Source organism: Canis lupus, chromosome 1 (genome assembly GCF_011100685.1).
Source record: "Canis lupus familiaris isolate Mischka breed German Shepherd chromosome 1, alternate assembly UU_Cfam_GSD_1.0, whole genome shotgun sequence".
NCBI classification, from domain to species: Eukaryota; Metazoa; Chordata; class Mammalia; order Carnivora; family Canidae; genus Canis; species Canis lupus.
Window position 1 is genome coordinate 4,184,165 of NC_049222.1, and position 20,065 is coordinate 4,204,229.

The 20,065-nt window shown below is 49.5% G+C and overlaps 1 protein-coding gene and 2 long non-coding RNA genes across 4 annotated transcripts in view; 1 reads left to right on the forward strand and 2 right to left on the reverse strand.

Moving 5' to 3' along the window:
- Positions 1 to 1,284: 1,284 nt before the first annotated feature.
- LOC119870696 lies at positions 1,285 to 13,094 on the forward strand. The gene is made up of 3 exons (XR_005353311.1): positions 1,285 to 1,379; positions 4,245 to 4,461; positions 12,861 to 13,094. It is a non-coding gene; the product is annotated as an uncharacterized LOC119870696 (long non-coding RNA).
- On the reverse strand, positions 1,615 to 13,091 carry LOC119870695. The gene is made up of 3 exons (XR_005353310.1): positions 12,854 to 13,091; positions 3,162 to 3,289; positions 1,615 to 1,669 (listed from the first exon to the last, which is right to left on the reverse strand). It is a non-coding gene; the product is annotated as an uncharacterized LOC119870695 (long non-coding RNA).
- Positions 13,095 to 14,886: 1,792 nt separating the features above from the next.
- The window catches only part of TSHZ1 (teashirt zinc finger homeobox 1), a 77,904-nt gene continuing 72,725 nt past the window's right edge, over positions 14,887 to 20,065 (reverse strand). Inside the window, exon 2 of one of the 2 annotated variants that reach the window (XM_038525762.1) lies at positions 14,887 to 19,410. In XM_038525762.1, the coding sequence (XP_038381690.1) occupies positions 16,226 to 19,410 (3,185 nt within the window). In that variant the 3' untranslated portion in view covers positions 14,887 to 16,225. The remainder of the gene's footprint in view (positions 19,411 to 20,065) is intronic. The other variant, XR_005353312.1, reaches the window with a different exon arrangement.

The following is a 20,065-nucleotide window of genomic DNA, read 5'->3' on the forward strand; positions in this document are numbered from 1 at the left end:
CCAGACTCCCAGTGGGTTTTGAACCTCTGATCGATTTGCTTCTGGGAAGGGTATGAACGCGAGGCCTTAAACTTTCTGTTCCTGTGTTTCAAAGTGAATTGTTTTCTCCACTCACTGTGCACCCCTTCTAGCTAAACGTATAAACGACCCTAATGCAATCACCATGCCATATGTTCCTTCCAGGCAGTGGTGGGAATTCCAGAAAGAGGAAAATTAAAAGGAAAACAAAACAAAACAAACAAACCAAACCAACCCTTTCGGTTTCAAGCAGAACGCTAGGCTGCGGCTGCAAGTGGAGAGAAACCCCAGCGTGTCGCGTGCCAGGCCAGGCCACGCCTCCCGGATGCTGCCCCAGGGTGGTGAGCCCCGCTGCACCCCAAAGCCACCCAGACTCCCAGGCACGTGGGGCAGCCCCAACGGCACTCCCTGCTTTGTAATTCTGTGTCTTTCATCTCTAGTGGGCCCTTCCTGGGTGTCTCTACGCTGGACCCTGATGACACCAAAGAGGCCAGGCCAATAGCCTGTGTGACCAGCTTTTCCAGAACCATCATATCAATTGCACTGTGGTTCCATAGTCCGCAGGCACTTCGGAGTTACATCCAGTTGTGCTTACGGCGGAAAAACCCCTGCCCATCCTTGCACCCCGGCCTCCGTGCCCCCTCCCTTCCTGAACACGGCGTCGTGAAAGGACCTGCCGCTGTCATCAGACGTGGGGAACACCACCAGCTACGTCACAGGCAGTGCTCTCCGAATAGGCGCCTCCTCAACTGGCAAAACCTAATGGAAACAAACTCCGTCCGTTGGTCAATTGTGTGCTTATTTTCATATTTATGGACTGAACACTTCCCCCCAAAGATGCTAATGATGGCCTGAAGGGCAGGGGAATCAAACACCAGCCCTCAAGGCAAAGAGACCGAAAGGCGCGCTGCTCCCCGCTCGGGCCCACTCCTGGCGCGCCCGGCGGCCCCACGCCCCGCTTTGCGCCGGCCTCTGCCCAAGCGAACACTTCCCGAACCTCTTGACACAACTCAGTGTGTTCACAGAGGGAAGCCTGTCACCCCGGTCCTCGTGGCAGAGACAGAAACACCGAACAAACCCCTCCTCTGGGCTTGGACAGCTCCCCCAGGGTGGCGGCGCAGGGCTCGGGCCCGGGGGCAGCCTGGGGCTCTCCCACCTGCCCGGGGGCCGCCTGCGGTCGCCCCGCGTGGACCGGGAGGCGGCGGTCCCCGCACCGGGCACTCCGCCCGCGCGGCCACCAGAACGGTCGTTCGCCGAATGCTTTGCGGACACCCGAGGGAACAGTCTCGCCTTTACTCGGCTCAGATGCACTTACACTGTCATATAGCGGCCCCGTCGGCCAGCGGTTACCGGCGCAGAAGGTCAGTAGATCAATCTGTGACTTTAAGAGATTTCCAGGCCATGTGCTAGAAGAGTCTCATAGCATTTTGGGGCAAATACAAGCAGATTCACCGTGTCTCTGAAGCCTTATTTTAAAAGCACGGTACTGGGACGTCTGGGTGGCTCAGCGGTTACGCATCTGCCTTCAGCCCAGGGAGTGATCCTGGGGTTCCGGGGTCGAGTCCTGCGTCGGGCTCCCCACAGGGAGCCTGCTTCTCCCTCTGCCTGTGTCTCTGCCTCTCTTTCTGTGCCTCTCATGACTCAATAAAATCTGTAAAATAAATAAAATAAAATAAATAAAAACACGATACTCTCTCCTGTCCTCAGATCACAGTGCCCAACAGGATCCCTTCTCCATGAAGGGCAGCTGGGCCATTGTGGGGTTCTGCGTGGGGAAATGACTTGCACCGACTCCGATCCTCGGGCCTTCTGCGCGGCCTGGGGGATGCTCCACAGGCTCCCTGACTCGACATACAGTGCATCTCATGGGAGAGGACTGAGCTCTCCGGATGTCATGCTTATTGCTGCAGATGACCAGTGATGCCACCGTAGAATGTAAGCTTGGAGATGTGAGGCTCCACTGCAAACAATCACAGATCTAATATATCAAGCGCTCAGCTCGGCCAAGTCCACACTGAGCACTTGAGGTGTATTGTCTCATTTCATTTTCACATTGGTTCTTTGAGGGAGGAGGTGCTGTGGTCAGCCTCAGATCCTAGATGGAGAAACTGAGTCACACGGCCAATCACTGGGATAACTAGGTGTTGACACAGGGTTGCCTGACCCCACCGCTGATGCTCTTCTGGTCATCCCAAACCACTTCTAGGGCTGCCGTCCAGACACATGCTGAGTACCTTTGTGCCAAGCACTCTTGGGGGCCTAGGGCTAGATGAGCCTGTGAGGCACTGTCCCCAGTTCCAGTACTGTCAGGGTACTGGGACACAGATCAACCATGAGGGCCCTCACAGAGACCTAAAGAGAGGACCAGAAAATGGTGCCTGTGAAGGAGCCAAACTGGCCATGGGTCGGGCAGGTGTAAATGGCCCTATATAGACAGACAGAGCAAAGTGGCATTCAGGCTCACCAAGGGCATCCACGGTGCAGGTCCCCTCCCAGAGACCACTGTGTACAAGACAGCCGACACCAAACAGTCCCCAAATCCTTGGCCCTGCACTGGCTGCTGCAGAATCAGGGGGGAGTTTGCAGTTTAGCTGGGGAAAGAGACTGCTGCCTGTGACAGAGGAGAGACCCAACGATGACACTGGGAATGAGGATGGGGGTGTCCTGGATGCCCAAAGCAAGAGCAGCTGACCTTGGAGGGGCAGGGGACTTAGGGAGGCTTTCCAGAGAAAGCAACGTTAAGCTGAAACATGAGGATTATCGGAAGAGGGGAGGAGAGGAGGCACAGGTGTAGAGATAACTGAACATATTTATTTATTTTTTAAGAATTTTTATTTATTCATGAGAGACACAGAGAGAGAGAAAGGCAGAGACACAGGCAGAGGGAGAAGTAGTCTCCACGCAGGGAGCCCGACATGGGACTCGATCCTGGGACTTCAGGATCACACCATAAGCCGAAAGCAGGCACTAAACCACTGAGCCACCCAGGGATCCCCAACATATTTAAAACAAAATCAGGCTACATGGCTGGAGCACGGAGAAGGGACCACGGGGAGGTGGCAAGAGACCAGAATAATCAGCAGGCATCCTGTGAGCTATATTAGTACATTTGGACTTGGTCTTCTATACCCAAGGAATCTGACCTCAGGCCACGAGGATGTGGAGGCAGGATTCTGTGGTGGTCCCAGCGTCCTACTCCTTGGGATGCATGCCCGTGTGATCCCTTCCTCTGGAGTGTGGGCAGAAACTGTGACTGTCATGATTCGATTACCTACGTACAAAGGGGAAGGGATTCAAGATGTTATTAAGGTCCCAAATCAGATGACTTTGAGTTCTTCAAAGGAAAAATTATCCTTGGTGGGCCTGACTTCAGCAAGAGGAACTCCTAAAAGGGACTCAAAGCGATAAAGACACTCTCCCACTTACTTTATGGCTCTGTTGTGGGGGCGAGGGATTACGAGGCAGGGACTATGGGTGACCTTTAGTTGCTGAGGGCACTAGCCCTGTAATTCAAATGACTCAATTTTGCCCAGAACCGGAGTTTAGAAGAGAAGCCTGATCTTCAGATAAGACCCCAGCTACCCCCTCGATTTCAGCCCATTGAGATCCCAGGCAGAGGATCCAGATGCCCCCTGTACAGTAACTGAGATACATCCATGGGTGTTGTTTATAGCCGCTACGTTTGTGGCAACTCGTTACATAACCCTGGAAAAATGAAGAAGCAGTAGGAAGAGAGAGGCTCTTCCCTCGTTGGTGAGCAGGAGTCACATGGAGTTCAAGCTCACATGGACGTTACTAGGAGTGGTGGCACCCATGCTGGAGCCAGCTTGCACATGGCACCCGTCCCCCGATGTGATCATAGGTACCACCTGGAGTGTGAAGTTCATTCACATCATTGAGTGTTGATATTAGAGTTGATTTTGCAATGAACTCAATATATACTCATTTTAATGAATTATAACCAAAACATGTGACAACCACCTCCCTGAGAAGCTCCCTAGACTCGGAAGCTATCATGTGTTCTCCTAACCCCTCATGAGGCTGCTCTGGTCTTTAACTGGCCCGTTTCTAGCCCCCTCAAACTCATCATTTAACCTATGAAAGCCTTATTCATATTTTTTCTGTGTTTATCAAAATAGCACACACCTAGGAGTAAATGTTGGTCTGATGAAGGAATATATGAACGAGGGGGATTTTTGAAAAGAAAAATATGTCTGTGCTTCTAGGAAACTGCAATTGAACACAAATGAGTCTGCTAGAAGCTACATGAAGGCAGAGGATGCACAGAGAGTGATACTGAGCCCTGTTCCCTCCCCTGACACCCAAGGACAATGTACTTGCTCACCAGTGGACCCTGTGGATGAAGCTAGTGGAGCTAATGGAAAGAATGCGTTGAATCAAGACCAAAGATATTTTTAACAAACAAACCAACAAACAAAAAAGGTAAGCAGCTCAGGTAAACATTGGCTCAAACACCTAAGAATACGTAGATGCAGATAACCCACAAAGTGATAGAGGCACATTGAAATAGGCAAGGGGTTAAACCCGGGCAACTGAGGATGTGTGTTTCTGGAACATAAACTGAGCATCACCAAAATAAAGTAAAAGCATCAAAACAGTCCACACCTTGACCGAGAATGTTCTCTGAATCATCCAGATCATGGGACCTACTGACGTCCCTTTGATTCCCCTCAGCAGAAGGAAGCAGGAAGTCCTCCCTGGTGGACATCACGCTGCCACCTGCTGGCTCCACATTCTAACTCAAGGGGAGGACACAGGTTTTAGCTCCCTCCCCCTCACCACAACTGAAGAAGAGGTCAGGGCAACATGTAACATTAGGTTTCAGTGTGATGTCTGTCAACTAGAGGAAAGAGACCACAACTCCTGGTCCTCTGAGGAGTACCCATTCTTTAAAAGGCTTCAGACCCCAGCCCCTGGGAAGCCAAGCAGGAATCTCACGGGCCTCATGGTAGAGGTAGAGGGTCTCCACTTGCCTCTAGGAAGGCCCCAGGCGTCTCCTCCTGGGTCGCACACATTCCAGTCCAGTTCACGTGGTGAGCCCAGTGAAGTTCTGGTCAGAACCCTACGGTGATAAACACTGTTCACTGCCCACGTAACCCATCTGCACATCTCCCTTGGAAGGTGAGTAGGGGAAGGACCACACATGCGGGATTCCAACCACACATGTCTTTAGTTCTACCTTGAACAACAAAGCCACCCTGTCCACCACTTATCTCCTTGCCCAGATCCCTTACTTCCTCCCCAACTCAGATTTTACATTTAGATTTGAGCTGAAATTTGGTGGTACTGGAGGAGGGTGTCCTTGGAGCTGTGACATGCCACACTGTTGAACCCCGTTAGACAGCTAACACTGTACATTTCCAACTCAAGTATGTGATTAGTCCCAGCAACCTACCAGTGCATTTGTCTGTTTGCCACCACACCTTGCATGATACTTTTGTGGACGAGGCAGCGAATGGCTGTAGGTGTACCTGTAGCTGATTGAGCAAGTCCAATGACAGTAGTGACAATACCTACCAGTTATTTGGTGCCTTCCATGCACTGAGCACAGAGTGAGGCACATTCTGTATGTTAGAATTCCGATGATGAAGAAATGGAGGTTTATCAATTAGTCTGAAATTCAGCCTCTAAACCCCATGCTCTCTCCACAGGAGCATGTTGCCAAAAGTGCCTTGAGTAGAGATGGATCAGTGTCCAGCAGGGCCAGCCATGCAGAGCCTACAAGCTCATTATGCCCCTTTCCACATTTTTTGTGCAAAACTGAGGTGAGGATATTGGTGTCATGCTGACCACAGTAACAAAACGATACCAAGCTGGGACCAATCTCCAGCGTGTCCAAATAAAGCAAACCAAAGCCGAGGACTTAGGTCCAATATCTCAAGGACACCAGTGTAAATGCCCCGGATGTCATCCCCCAGCAGCACACGTGCGCAGGAATGAAATGTTTTTATTGAGATCACAACATGCGTCAACAGCGTGAGAGGGCTGCCAACAAGCTAATTTGAACACAAGGATGGTCATCTCTTGCCATCTCTCTCCATCCTGTTAGGATCCTGTGCAGCTCCGGGTTTGCACCGACACAGGAGAAAGCCAGAACCCACTGCCCACTGCGAGTGGAAATATTGCCACTTTTCCAAAACCCATCTCGGAGCAGCAATAAACCCAGGCAGAGGGTTTTTACCATCGCATAAAGGACTCACTGCCCCAGCAGCGTTTAAGGAGCAAGACAGGCTTTTTCTCTTTAGCAGCACAGCCATCAAATATCAAGCTTGAAACTGCATTTGTGTGATAAGACTTGATAGAAGGTGGCATGGCACGGTGTGAAATGATCTGATAGCACGCAAAATTGTTGTTAGGAGGTGTTGGCACTTGAAAAACAACACATCTTGTTGGCATTGGCTCCAGCATGAGGCTCCCCCAAGAACATTCCACACAGTCCTGTTTGGAAATCTTGGGTATTCGAGCCGAGACTGAGCCCACGGGCCCTCTAACCCCTAGCCCCCTGCCCACAGATGGACAGAGAATACAGTCAGGTGGCTCAAGTCCACACAGAAATTATTTTGTTGTATGCTTGGTACCTTATCTTCCACTCTAAACATCGAAATACAGTGTGGCTGTTGTGCGTGCTCACACCCGTGAGTGTACGCGTGCACACACGTGCAAGGAAGAACCGCAAGTCCCTGCTCAAGGTGTCCTAATGATTCAGGACTTTACCAGCAAGTACTGCTTGGGTCAGGTTCCCCCCAAAAAATGGCAAGTGACACGGCTCTAAGTTCAGCACCTATGGAATCATTTCCCTCTGTCTTTGGCTTCTCTTCTGGAAGATTCTGTGGGGATTTTTGTTTGTCTGCCATGTTTGTTTCTAAGCTGTAAGGTAGATGAGCTGTCACATATGCTCCCGTGTTCCTGACCCTCCTCAGCTCTCTGCTGGGACTGGTGGACCTTTCCTGGTGGACTCTGTTCATTCCACCCAGCCTCCTCTCCTCTCTCGGCCTGGGTCCTCTCCACCTCTGTCCCCATCCAAGTCAACTACAACTATGACTTCAAACTGCCTTTCTTTCCATCTGCTCTAAAAAATAAGCTTGTTGACAGCACGCTACTCCTTGCCTAGGGACAAGTTATGGTGCCTCCTAAGTTGGGAGTTTTTAGCATGCTCATGGGAGCAAGCAAGAGAGGTTGTGTGCACGCACATGTGTGTGTATGTGTGTGCGTGCGCCCGCTCAAAGGGGGGTGGGGGAGAGAGAAATACAGAGTACCAGGAATTAGCTATGCATAAAGAAATTAAAAGAGAATATTTTCCAGAGCAATTGAAGCCCATCTCCTGAACAATGACGACAGCTCCTCATTTTCGACAACAATAGAGGGCACGTAGGAGTCAGCTCATTAGAATATCTGTGGCTCTTTTCTGTTCTCTCTGCATTAAGCCCCCATAATGTCAGTTGTCACTTATTAATGACAATTAACTAGTAATCAGCAGTGAGAGTCTTCGAGGTGGTCTTTGCCTGACAGGTGAAGAAAGAGAACATTGCGTAGTGCCACGCGGTGACATGGAACCTTCAAAGGGAACACGGCATTTCCATAAATTATTTCAGAAAGAAATTTTCTTTTATACATTCTCTCTAAAGCTTAAGGATCTTTAACCCTAGAAAGGCCACGCTCCAGTTCCCTCTTGGCAATTTCTTTCTTTCCAGAGGAAATCTGTGTGCCATCATTGGTGGTGGGAGCAGGCTCTCCATCCGCCAGGCTCCAGGAGGCCCACTCAACACCCATGCCATTCGTCCTTCTTCATAGCTTCCAGCTACTCATTTTAGTTGTGTCCATCCACACGCGGAGCCTTCGCCAGGGCCCTCCATGACGCATGGGTCACACGTCCTGCACATGGCGACTGCTGCGCGGCCTGGTGGCCTGTGCTGCTGGCTCTCCCGGCACTGTCTCCTGCGGGCAGGTGCATCTGCTCTTCGCCCCCAACTCCTACAGGTGATGGAACGACCGGAACCCTTACAAATCACAGTGGAGACTAGACCCCAGCCCCACAAAAAAACAATTCTCCGGGCTCCCTACTCTCTGCTGCGCCTGCCCTCTGCCTGAGTCTCAGCGCTGGTCCCATTCATCCTCCTGAGACAGAACAAGACCCTGTCTCCCCACCACGCACGCACCACCTAACACCGGCACCGACGTGGCACAAGCCTGCTCTCCCACGGGCTCCTTCCTCCGGGTAGTCCTATGACGCTGGAGTGTTTGGTCCGAGGGACTCTAGGAAGTGGGGATTTTTCAAGAAAACACTTGGAGAGGGAGCGAAAAGGTGAAATGTGATCAGTACGGGAAAAAATTGTACCTTGTCTTTGAGGAGTGGAGGCTTAAGAAAGGCCGAGTTCACCCTTGAGAAGTAGCGTGATGACACCTGGCAGCGGGGAAAAATGAACGCAGTGCACTCCCTGCCAGAGGCACGTGCGCCAGGGCATTGCCCAGCACGTTAAAATTAAAAAGTTGCCTGCATCCATTCACGTCCACACAATGCAATTAGACTATTCTCTAAGTGTGGAAACCATTAGCAAAACGGATGATGTTCAAACCAGTATCTTAAATAGCAGACTTTGGATTCGTGATAGGGAATTCCACTCTTAAAAAGGTAAGCCTTTGGAGGCAAATAACAAGGAATTTAAAAAACCTAAGTGTCTCAAAAAAAGAAAAGGGAGGGGATATGCCAACAGAATTGAAACAGAAATTCTAAGAAAAGTGAGAGGTCATCTGGAAAGGAACTTTGTGACTCCCATTTTAGAAATCTATTGTTTTCTCCTGAGAAGCTGGAGTGATGAGCACCTGATGCGCCTCTCTGCAGCTTTCATTGCTTTGTTCGAAGGATTTTGTATTATTGCGATGCTTCCATGACAACAAATAAGATGCTACATGTTGTCACTGTGAAGTTCCAACTCTCTCACCAGAACTTAAAGATGAATATTCACATTTTATTTAACAAAACAATCACCATGAGAAAAATTGCCACATCCTACTTAAAAGATGTTATTTGTAGTAGTCTCAAGTTTGAACAAAGTTCTTTCCATCAGATTTCTGCATGCAGATTTGTCTGATGGTAATGCCACTGGTTTCCACCAACTGACTGAAGGCCATCCCAGGCCATCTGTCCACAGTTGTCATGCCATCCAACAAGGCCAAACTCCCATTAAGTAAGGCCTGTACTTGAGCTCCCCATCCTAGAATTTGCACAACCACCTTAATGCTTTGTGAAGTTCATGACTTTAAATAGTGAGGAATCTCCAAAGGAGAAGAAGTAGCTTTCTAAAGTGGGCACCAGATTTCACTAATTTATAAATAAGTGTATTACAAGTGAAATGAAGGTATTTCAGCCTCTCCTGTCTCTTAAAGTTAACAAATCAAAACTATAACTAAATATTTGCCTTCCATAATTTTAGTGACTTTAAAGAGTCAAGGGTTGAAATTGGTGAGTCTAATAATTATTTGATCAATCTTGATCAATATTAATGGCACAGGATGGAGTGAGATATGTATCAGAAAGCTTTGGCTTGGAAATATGATACAATATATAATTTTAAATGACACAGGTCATAAAGAATTCAACAATTCCCACCCTGAGAAGTTTTATTATTACATAGTACTCATTATACACCTACATGTTTTGTTATTCTGCAAAGAGGAAAGGAAAACCTTAGTTTCAGTCAGCTGAATAAAAGTGCAGAAATTACTCTGAAAACATGCGTAAACACATAAAAATTTACTGAAAGGAGAAAAATGTTTTAATCCTGGGATTGATGGAGTGTTTTGTAGCAGCTCCTAGGAAATCCAGTTGAATACCAGTTGACTGGAGGAATTTGGGTTATGATTCCAGTTATGCAGAATGGGATTTTCCTTATTATCCACATATTTTAGAAACTGCTGATCGCAATGTAACCATTGTCAATCCTCTTCACCAGTGTTCTTTTGGCTCAAACAAGCTTTCAAGAGAAAAATATCCATAAAATTTCAGGTTTGTGTAGAAAGCTCCCAGTCTTAAAGACTTTTAAATTCATCTTTGAGCAATACATTCTCTCCAACCCAAAAACTACTTCTTTAGTTTACATTTAAATATGACGAAGTCAGTCACACAGAGAAACACTGATACTCACATATAAACACCCCACTTACATATGGAATCTAAAAAACCGACCAACCAATCCAAACTCAGAAGAGATAGGGCCTGCCAAATGCCGGGGTGAGGAGTGGATGACATGGGCGAAGGGGTCCAAAGGTACAAGTTTGCAGTGATAAAATAAATAAGTCCTGGGGATGTGATGTACAGCCCATGGACTGTAGTTAATCATACTGCATTGCATATATGAAAGTTGCTTAAGAGAATAAATCTTAAAAGTCTTCATCACAAGAAAAAAAAAACCATCCATGTGGTGATGGATGTTAAGCAGACGTAATCATGGTGATTATTCAGTGGTATCTGCACAAACTGAACCATTACGCACACACCTGAACTAGCATAATGTCATATGTCAGTTATCTCCCCCCAGAAGGGTATGTGTCCCAACTCAGATATGTCAGCAAAATGTGATGACACGCGGGCCCACAGCTCCTACTATCTGCTTGGCTGGTGGAAGCCAGTTACCCTATGACATACCATCAGACCATCTTTACACAGGTCAGATAAAATTACAGATACTTTTGCATGATTTAAGACAAATAATGACTGGTTATGGGTCAACTCCTAAATCGTTGGAGGATCATATCATGTGAATCAGCCTCCGGGTACAGTGCCTTCAGCATCATCCTCACAGCCTTGCTACGGACCTCTGTTGTCTTCTCACCCAGGGTTCCACTGCCTGCCGTCACTCCAGGTGATTTACTTTACTTTAAGATAAGATGCCATTTGTTTTCCCAATGGTACTAATTATGAATTCGTAATAGAACCCAGAGAATCTGGAACTTCTCTTCAACTTACAGGTCAGGTAATTTAAAGAGAGTCAGGTGCATAATTTACTGGCATCTCTGGACATGGTTTGCGGGGCCACGGTATCCCAGGCTGAATGGGCTGAGAGGACAGCCTTGGGGCTCCAGGCCCGAGCCGAGGGGAGCTGCAACCCTAGGTAACTCCTTTTCCTCCTCTTTGATGTGTCATCTGTAAAATACATGTACTGGCCACTCAATTAAATGAAATCATAATTCATGTGAAAATACTCCTCAGATCCATATGTTCTTAAACCATCTTTTCTTTAAATAACATCAATGGGCAATAAACATTAAAAGCATTATAAATTAAAACATCAGGATTCCACTGGCCAAGTAGAGAAAATAGCCAGAAATTAAAAAAAAAAAAAATCCTTGTGTTCACAAAGAAAAGTCCATGCGGAGAAAAGGTCGTTCTCACAGTAATGGGAGTAGAAGCAAGCACAGGCTCCCTTGTGGACATTTTGGGCATATGTACGATGTCACACTGTGATGCAGCAATCTCAGTTCTAGGCACTTGTCTTAAAGGAATAATCCGAGGGGCGACTGGGTGGCTCAGTCTATTAAGCATTGGACCCTTGATTTCAGCTCAGGTCATGATCTCAGGGTCCGGGGATTGAGCCGGATTGAGCCCCTGCACCCAGTCCTTCTCGGGCTCTGCACTCAGCAGGGAGTTTGCTTTTCTCTCCTTCTCCCTCTGCCTCCCCCTCCCTGCTTGTTCTCTCTCTCTCTAAAATCAATCTTTTTTTTTTTTTATAAAAAGGAATCATCAGAAATACTGAGTGTTCTTTGTATTAATAATAATGAAAATTTGAGAGGAATCTAATGTTGCTTTCTAAAATTCTAATAGAGAATTAAGTGTAGTCCATCTCAGTAAGATTAGAAAGTTTTGATAAAAGCAGGAAATATGCATTATCTACTATCAGGTAAAGAAAGCAAAGCATGAGAATGTGTTGAGCATGATCTCTGTGTTTTCTAGAAGCACAGAGATAAGATTTAGCATTAAACTACTAGCAGTTTTTTTTTTCTTCAGATGGAGATAATTGTTTTTATTAGTTTATTTTTTTGTGTTTCAAATTTTCTGCAGTGACTTATCCTAAGAACACAGCTACATAAAAAGTACATATGCTCTCCAAACATCACTCTTTGGTGTCTTTCAAGTTTACAATTCAGTAAGTGATCCTCAGTGGTCCCCATCACTTTCAGGGAAATAATAATAAAGTGCGTAACAAAGCATTTCACCTTGGAAAAAAAGCAGAAGCCTATGTGTATGCACAGGTTTCTGAGAAATCCGGAAGTGTAGGCATGCTCTACACTAGTGTTAACAGCTTTTCAAAGATTACCAAACATAGGAATCCAGGGACATAAATCTTCGTTTTTAATCATTTTTCACCTACAATGCCTAAAAGCTTGTTTCTCCTAGATAAACTATTGCCTATCATTGTTTTATAGGTTTTATTCTCTTTAAAGATGAAATAACAAGGACCATCCTCACCCAAACTATATTCTTTAAAAAAAAAAAAAAGATTTTAATTTATTTATTTGAGAAAGAGTGCGCACACAGAGGGAGAGGGAGAAGCAGGCTCTCTCCTCAGCAGGGCCCCCCCACCCTCACTGCCCGATGCGAGGCTGGACCCTGGGACCCCGGGATCATGAGCTGAGCCAAAAGGCAGGTCGTGACTGAGCCACTCAGGCTACCCCCTAAACCACATTCTGAGGAAGATCTCGAACTCTTAAAAGTCCCACACTTACAGGAAAAAAAAAAAAAAAGATTAGATTAGTTATTAGACCCAAAGCTCAAGCTGCAAATATGACTGCATGCATTACAAACATTATTTCAACTTACTTTTCAGATCCAACAAGAGAATGAGCTGTCCTGCCTCATGACCTGATGTGGGCTGGAGTTGGAGGTGAACTGAAGAGTGCACGTCTGCTCAGGGTGGCTGCCCACATCCTGTTCGTCAGCATCACCTGATCGCTCAGCAGAGAGAGGCAGGGGCCCTGCCCAGAGAGGCCCAGCACCCGCAGGGCAACACCCTCACCAGGGGCCTACGGCGGACCCCACTTAGGGCACATCAAAGAGGGTGATGGGGGGATCCCTGGGTGGCGCAGCGGTTTGGCGCCTGCCTTTGGCCCAGGGCGTGATCCTGGAGACCCGGGATCGAATCCCACATCGGGCTCCCGGTGCATGGAGCCTGCTTCTCCCTCTGCCTGTGTCTCTGCCTCTCTCTCTCTCTGTGACTATCATGAATAAATAAATAAAATCTTAAAAAAAAAAAAAAAAAAAAAAAAACAAAGAGGGTGATGGGGAGCTGGGCAGAGCTCCCCAGGCTCTGAGCCCGGTTCTGGCCCTCGCAAGCCACATGACCTTGGGCAAGTCTGTGCTGCGCTGGGCTCTTCACGTGCAGGCAAGGGCCCTCTGAATACAGGTGTGAGGCCTGAGTGTGGCAACGTGTGTGAAGCACTGAGAAAGGTCCCAGGCACCAGGAAGCGCCCCCTCCATGGAACTAGGGTAGTACTAACAGGAGAACTTAGCCCTCCATCCACTGGTCCATGACAACGAGGGTGGACGACAATATAGCAGTGTGATGATGAATTAGAAAAATAAAAAATTAAGGAAGGAAAACCCAAATTCTGGGTCCAAGCCCCAGTGGTCAGCAGATTCCAGATGCCTTCTTAGCCGCTGCCCGCTGGGACTGAATCCAGTGGACTCCGCCCGAGCCTCTGACCTCCCTTCACACCACCGCACCTGCTCTTTCAACTCCAGGGTGCAAATCACAGAACCACTCACACATGGGCCTGTGGTAAAACAGACAGGACTTCATAGGGTCATCGTGCAAAGACCTCACACTCCTGCCACAGGCCTCGTTGTTATTCTCTGTCACCCCCCTGAGCCCAAAGTACATAATCACCCAGTAATTGGACCGAAGTGTCGAAATGGCTGGATCTCCTAAAGGACAGAGCTACCTCCCCATGGAGAAAGTGGGGGGATGTGTAGCCAGCCTCCCTGGCACTCTGGGCATCAGCACGAAGACCATGTAAACACGGTGCCCCGACCTGCCCTCCTCAGTCCTCACCCAGCACAGAGCATCCTTGCCGGCACCCAGCTGCTTCTGAACATGGCACTGTGCCTCCTAACCTTTCTCGGGATAGAATTTTCTGAAAACTGAAGCAAAAGGTAGAAAAAGACATTTTCCCGCTCATGCTTGTAAGTGCTTGTGGAAAGGGGAGAGGCTGGGGGCCCCCCCTCAATGCAGCCTGATGCAGAAAGCCCTAGAGCTGAGGGCTGGGGAGGCCCACAAGCCAGGAGTCCTGGCAGCCTGCTCGGCGGTGCCCCTCGGTGCTCCAGAGGAACCTCCAGGAGGAATGCTGGTCCCAAACACAAGTAAGGAGCAGCTCAGCTTTTCAAAACTGTGCCATTTTAGATGTGCAGAAATCAGGCTTTCCTCTTTGGAGTAACACAAAACTGCTTCCAAGTTCCCCAGGGTCCTCACTGCTAGAGCCAGACCCACCCTTCCACCCCCACCCACTCCCACTGAGTCCCTGGATTCACACTAAGGATCATTGCGAACACTTTCAAATGGTCCACGAGGATCCTCCAAAGGAAGCAGCCGGTCCATGCACATCCAGGAGAGCCATCGCTCGGTGGCCAAACTCAGTAATCCATGGCACCCAGTGGAGTTAAACATTTTAATTATCATCTTTAAAAAATGCAATACTGGAAAAAAAGCAATACTTATCATTTGAACGGAGCACGTCAGCACACAAATCATGAAACGGTGATTCTGAATAGAATTCTTGTCGGTCGATCGCATAAGCAATACCTCTTGCCGCCGAAATAACTTCTCAAAGGCAATAGAATGACGACATGACAATCTATGTAAATCAAGAACTGCATGTGGGTTTATTTTACATTTGAGAAAACAGTGGATTTAATTGTGTGAACCAAAATGTACTGTACAATATTAATGATAGAACATCAAAATGTATAATTAATAGTGCATTGCTTGCTTTGTTTTCATTTATTTATTTTTGTCTGATATACATGCATCTGGAAAGATGCAGGTGCCAGTAAAATTTCTCTATTTAAATCAAGCTGCAGGAACTAAATTTTATTCAAAAATTGTGGTTTTACATTATATACACAGAAATTTAATATAAAATGACAATATAAAAAGTTAAAAGAGAAAGCATACAGCCAGAAGGTACAAAGAAAGTTGAATAGATTAAAATGGTACGATATGTAACATATAGGGGTTTTTAAGCTGATGCTGGCAATTTACAAGGAAAGGACTCCAACATTTGCCCCATGTTTTTTCATTTACCAATGCAGCACGCTATAGAAAGGTCAGCTTATACCAAAGCTTACATTTGTAAATAACTATAAACCGCAGTATTTTACAGGAAAAAAGAAATAGCATTTTTACACATTTTTAAATAATAGCTTGCATACTTTTTTTGCCAAAAGTGGCATTTTTTTTTTTTCAGCATCCAGAGGGTTTGGGCATAGTGGCAACTGGGGTGTTTGGTGGTGGTGGTGGTGGTGGTGGTGGGTTTTTTTGTTTTGCTTTTTTGTTTCCAATGTGTAAAGCTGTGGCTTCCTAACCCCACGAGTCCTAGACAACCTTCTATCTTCCAACAGCTGCATGCATGTTTCCTTCACAAACCAGTTCTGCATATAAAAGCTCATTTTTTAATTATTAAATAAGTTTTGTGTCTGACACAGCTTTTGATCTGAATGAAATGCCTTTAAGCCTTTTTTTCCTTTTTTTTTTCTTTTTTGAGTGAAAGGCACAGAAATGCAATTGCAGTCCTCAAAGGGTTAAATTTGACACTACTAGGTTCTATGACCTTTATTGTCATGGCAACTTTGTAATTTTAGGATGTCTTTTTATCATTGTTATTTGTGTCTTTCTTCTCTGCTAAATAAATGTCTCTGAGTAGTGTGCCCCACTATTTCCTACAAAAGATAGCTTAACATCAAGAACAGATGTTGAAAATAAAGGTCAGACTTTGACTCACGGAAAAAGAAAAATAACATGCACAATCGGACAAAGAGCATATAAATATAACTACAAAATATGTGTAAGAAAAACCAAGGTCCAGACAGCCAGCTCGGCAACAAAGGAAAGGCTGATTTCGGAGGCTCAGCCAGGCCTAGTGCAGTACAAGGAGGACGTGTAGTGCAATGTGCCGCGGTCCCTTGCATACCTGGACGCTATTGTTTTTCCAACTCTGTCACATAGATCAGGTGGTCCTCGGGGGACTTGCCGTGGGTCTTGCTGAGGTGCAGTTTGACTGCGTGCTTGCTCGCAAAGGTCCGGTTGCAAAGCTTGCATTGGAATGTGGAGCCCAACTCGTCCTCGGCAGCCCCGACCGGGCCCAGAGCTTTGCTGGCCAGGACTTTCGAAACATTCTGCTGTTCTTGAATCTGATTTAGCGGCAGCTTAGAGAGATCCTTCAAGCTGAAGCCTAAGTGTGTCTCTAGGTGATTTATGTACGTGGAAGCAGTTCTGAACTGAGAGGCACAATCGTTGCAAAAGAACACAGGGTGCCCTGTGTCCAGGTTCTTCAGGAACTTTGTTCCCCCTGTCCTCCTCAGCTGATACTTCACGTTGGCCAGCCAGTGGCTGATGGTGGTCATGGACAGCCCTGTGAACTTGGAGATGTGCACCCGCTCCTGGGGACCCAGGTCCGACATGATGTACTTCCCCTCTGGCGTCTCCCGCAGGCTTGAGGCGAACTGGGCCTGCAGGATGAGCAGGTGCTGGGGGTTCCAATTGGACTGCCGCCCCTTCCTCTTGTGCACGGGCGACAGCTCGTCCAGCGCTTCCTCAAAGCTGCTGCCGTCTGCATCGGACTTCTCGGACACGGTGGACGGCGTGGAGGACTTGGGGGTGAGGCGGCCCGTGAGGTTCTTCACCATGTCGGAGATGTCCATGAGCGCACTCTCCCGGAGAGGCGACGCCACGGAGTCGGCCGCGCCGGAGACCAGGGGCTTGCTTTTGGACTTGGTCAGGTCGATGGGCTGGTCACTGTTCTCATAGTAGTAGCGGTCGATGGCGTCGGCCTGCTTGATGGGGGTGGCAGGGTAGACCGGCTTCTCCAGCATGCTGTTGCTGATTTTGTACAGCATGGCCAGCGGGTCCAGCGAGGGGCTCACGGGCTTGGACACCTTGCCCAGGTGGGTGTTCATGATGGACTGCAGCGCACTCAGCGGGTTGATGAAGGAGGGCTCGGGCGAGTGGTCGGTGATGATCCCCAGGTTGTTACAGCCGTTGGTGACTTTGGCCTTCAGGGGCTCAGTGCCGTTGGGCGTGTGCGCGTCAGGCACACCCTCCTTCTTGGCCTTCGCCACCTCGGCGTCGGGGACCTTCTTCTGCTGCACTTTGCCACCGCCCTCCTCGGCCCGGGGGAAGTCCTTGTTCTCTTTGGCCACGGGGGATACGGCCTTGGCCGGAGAGCCCTTTTCCCTCTCGGCAGGCCGCTCCTCCTTCTTCACGCTGACCTTGCCGGTCACCTTCTCCACCAGCTCCTCCATGGCCGACACGTTGCTCTTGTGCGGTGGCGGCGTGAGGCTCCCAGGTGAGTGCAGCAGCGCGCTGTGCTCCGACGACAGCGGCTTCACGCCGCCCGCGTAGGATGGCTGCATCTGCACGCTCTGCACGGCCGGCAGCGGCTTCACGGCACCGGGCAGCTGGTAGGCCGCGTGGATGCTGGGGTAGCCGCCCCACGACGGCGCGCCGTTCTGGGCCTTGCTGATGGCTGTGGACACTGTGTTCTCCAGGGACTTCAGTATGTCCACCCCACCCTTGGGGCTGTCGTCCAGGTCCTCCTCGCGGAGGTACTGATACAGGGTGGTGGGCTCAAACTTCTCGGGGGCGTCCTCGCTCTCCTCCTTGACCTTCTTCTCCGCCTCGCTGGCCGCCGGTGGCACCTTGTCCTTCTCGGGCTCCTTCTTGTCCTCAGCGGGCACAGACCCCGCGGGAGAGTCGGGCTGCTTCTTGATGTGGGAGGCAGGCAGCCGGGTGTGTGTGGTCGGGGGCAGTGGGATCGACTGGATCTTCTCTTCCACCACGGGGTCCAGCACCAGCTGCTTCCCTTTCTTGGAGGCCGAGCTGGTGACCTTGAGGAAGTGGCCGGTGACCATCATGTGGGCAGTGAGCTGCTGCAGGGTGTCATGGGAACTGCCGCACTCCATACACTTGAGGATCTGCGCCTTTCGGGCCTCGAACTGCCAGGTGTAGCTGGCGCCGTTCTGGTAGCCGTAGCGGTTGTTGGGCGTCACGTAGGGGTTGGCGGTCTTCTGGTCCTTGGCTGCCTCGCTGGGCGCAGCGTCCGTGGCCAGCCCAGCCGGCTCGGGGGAACATGGTGACGCCAGGTCCTGCAGGGCACGCTTCTTGGTGGAAGGGACCAGTTTGGTGATGGCCGGTACTGGCTCCTTCAGAGGCACTTTCTGGTAATGCTTTGTCTTGATCATGTGGACGCTCAGGTCTTGCAGGGACTCAAAGGAGTGGCCACAGTACATGCACTTGAGCACCTTCTGGGCGTCCTCCTTGCCTTCCATCTCCATCAGTGAGCGCTTCCGGGGCTTGGACCACCGCTTGGTCTTCTCAGAGTCCTTGTCCCTGTTGTCGTCGCGGTAGTGCCCGGTCTCATTCATGTGCACTGTCAGCTCCACTAGCGTGTCATAGGCGGCACTGCAGTCCTTGCAGCGGAACTTGCTGGCGCCTGTGAACACAGAGCCATAGAGCTTGTTGTTCTGCCTGTAGAGCTGCACGGTGCTGAAGAGGCTGGGCTCAGGGAGCAGCCCGTACGACGACGTCTGCTGCAGCGTCTTGGCCAGGGCGGCCTGATGCCAGTCGTACCCTGAGCCGCCGCCCCCGCCTCCCCCAGAGCCCGAGCCTGAGCCAGAGCTGGGGGTGCTTGCCGTGGTGCCCGAGGTGCCCGCCGTACTGGTGGGGGGCGTGGGCGCAGGCGTGGTGCTCTCCTTCGGGCCCACATCATTGGTGCTGGTGGCTGAACCCGACTTCTTCAAATCCAAAGCTAAGCTGGACCAGCAGGACTCAGAGAACAAGTTGGCATACACGGCCTTGATCTGCGCCAAGCTGTCCTGGGGGTAGGAGACGCTGTCTGCAGCCTGCGGCTCCTCCTTCTCTTCTCTGGAGGATGAGCTTTTGAAGTGGACAAGCTGATCGCTGTTCTCGCTGAAGGGCGACCCGTAGCCCGCGTCCTGATTCGTCGCAGTGCTGACGGGAGAGTTCTGGTAGCTCTGGGCTTCCTTGATCTCCGCGTCCTCATTGCACACGTAGTCGCCTTCCTGGATGTCCAGAGACAGCCCATCCTCCTCCACGTTCTCTTCATCTATTTCTGCTGCCTTCAGTTCTTCCTCGGGAACATAAGCTGGGAGAGAAAAATGAAACACAGTGAGGAGAAATCAATCATCTTCAAGGACGCGGCCTCCCCAGCAGTTAGATGATCTTTAAAAAGATGTTTCTCAGCCAAGCTCCCAGGCTACGAGGCTACCCCCCCGCTTTCTGGGACGACCCGCGCTATGGCTGCAACGGAAATTAGGTTTCGACCAGGACGACATCCCCCGTCCTCCCGGGCGAGTACGCTGGCAGCAAGGGAGCCTCACCCAGAGGGCCAGGACCTGCCCGCTCCGTAAAAACATCAGGGTGGCCGCTGCGGCGGGGTGGAAGGGGAGCCCTGCCACCTCCACCCGGGTGCTGTTCCTTTCCTCATTGATGTGTGGGTCCCTCATGCCTCCCCAGCAGGTGGCACCTGTCAACTTTCAGGGCAAGACATTCCACAGACAGTATCATAGGCTTTCCAAAAATAAACAGCCTCCTCGACGGCAAGCCATAAAAATACTCTGGTCTTCACTTAAAAAGAAGGACAAGGGATGCCTGGGTGCCTCAGCGGTTAAGCGTCTGCCTTTGGCTTGGGTCATGATCCCGGGACTCCAGGATCAAGTCCTGCATCGGGCTCCCTGCGAGGAGCCTGCTTCTCCCTCTGCCTGTGTCTCTGCCTCTCTCAGTGTCTCTCATGAATAAAT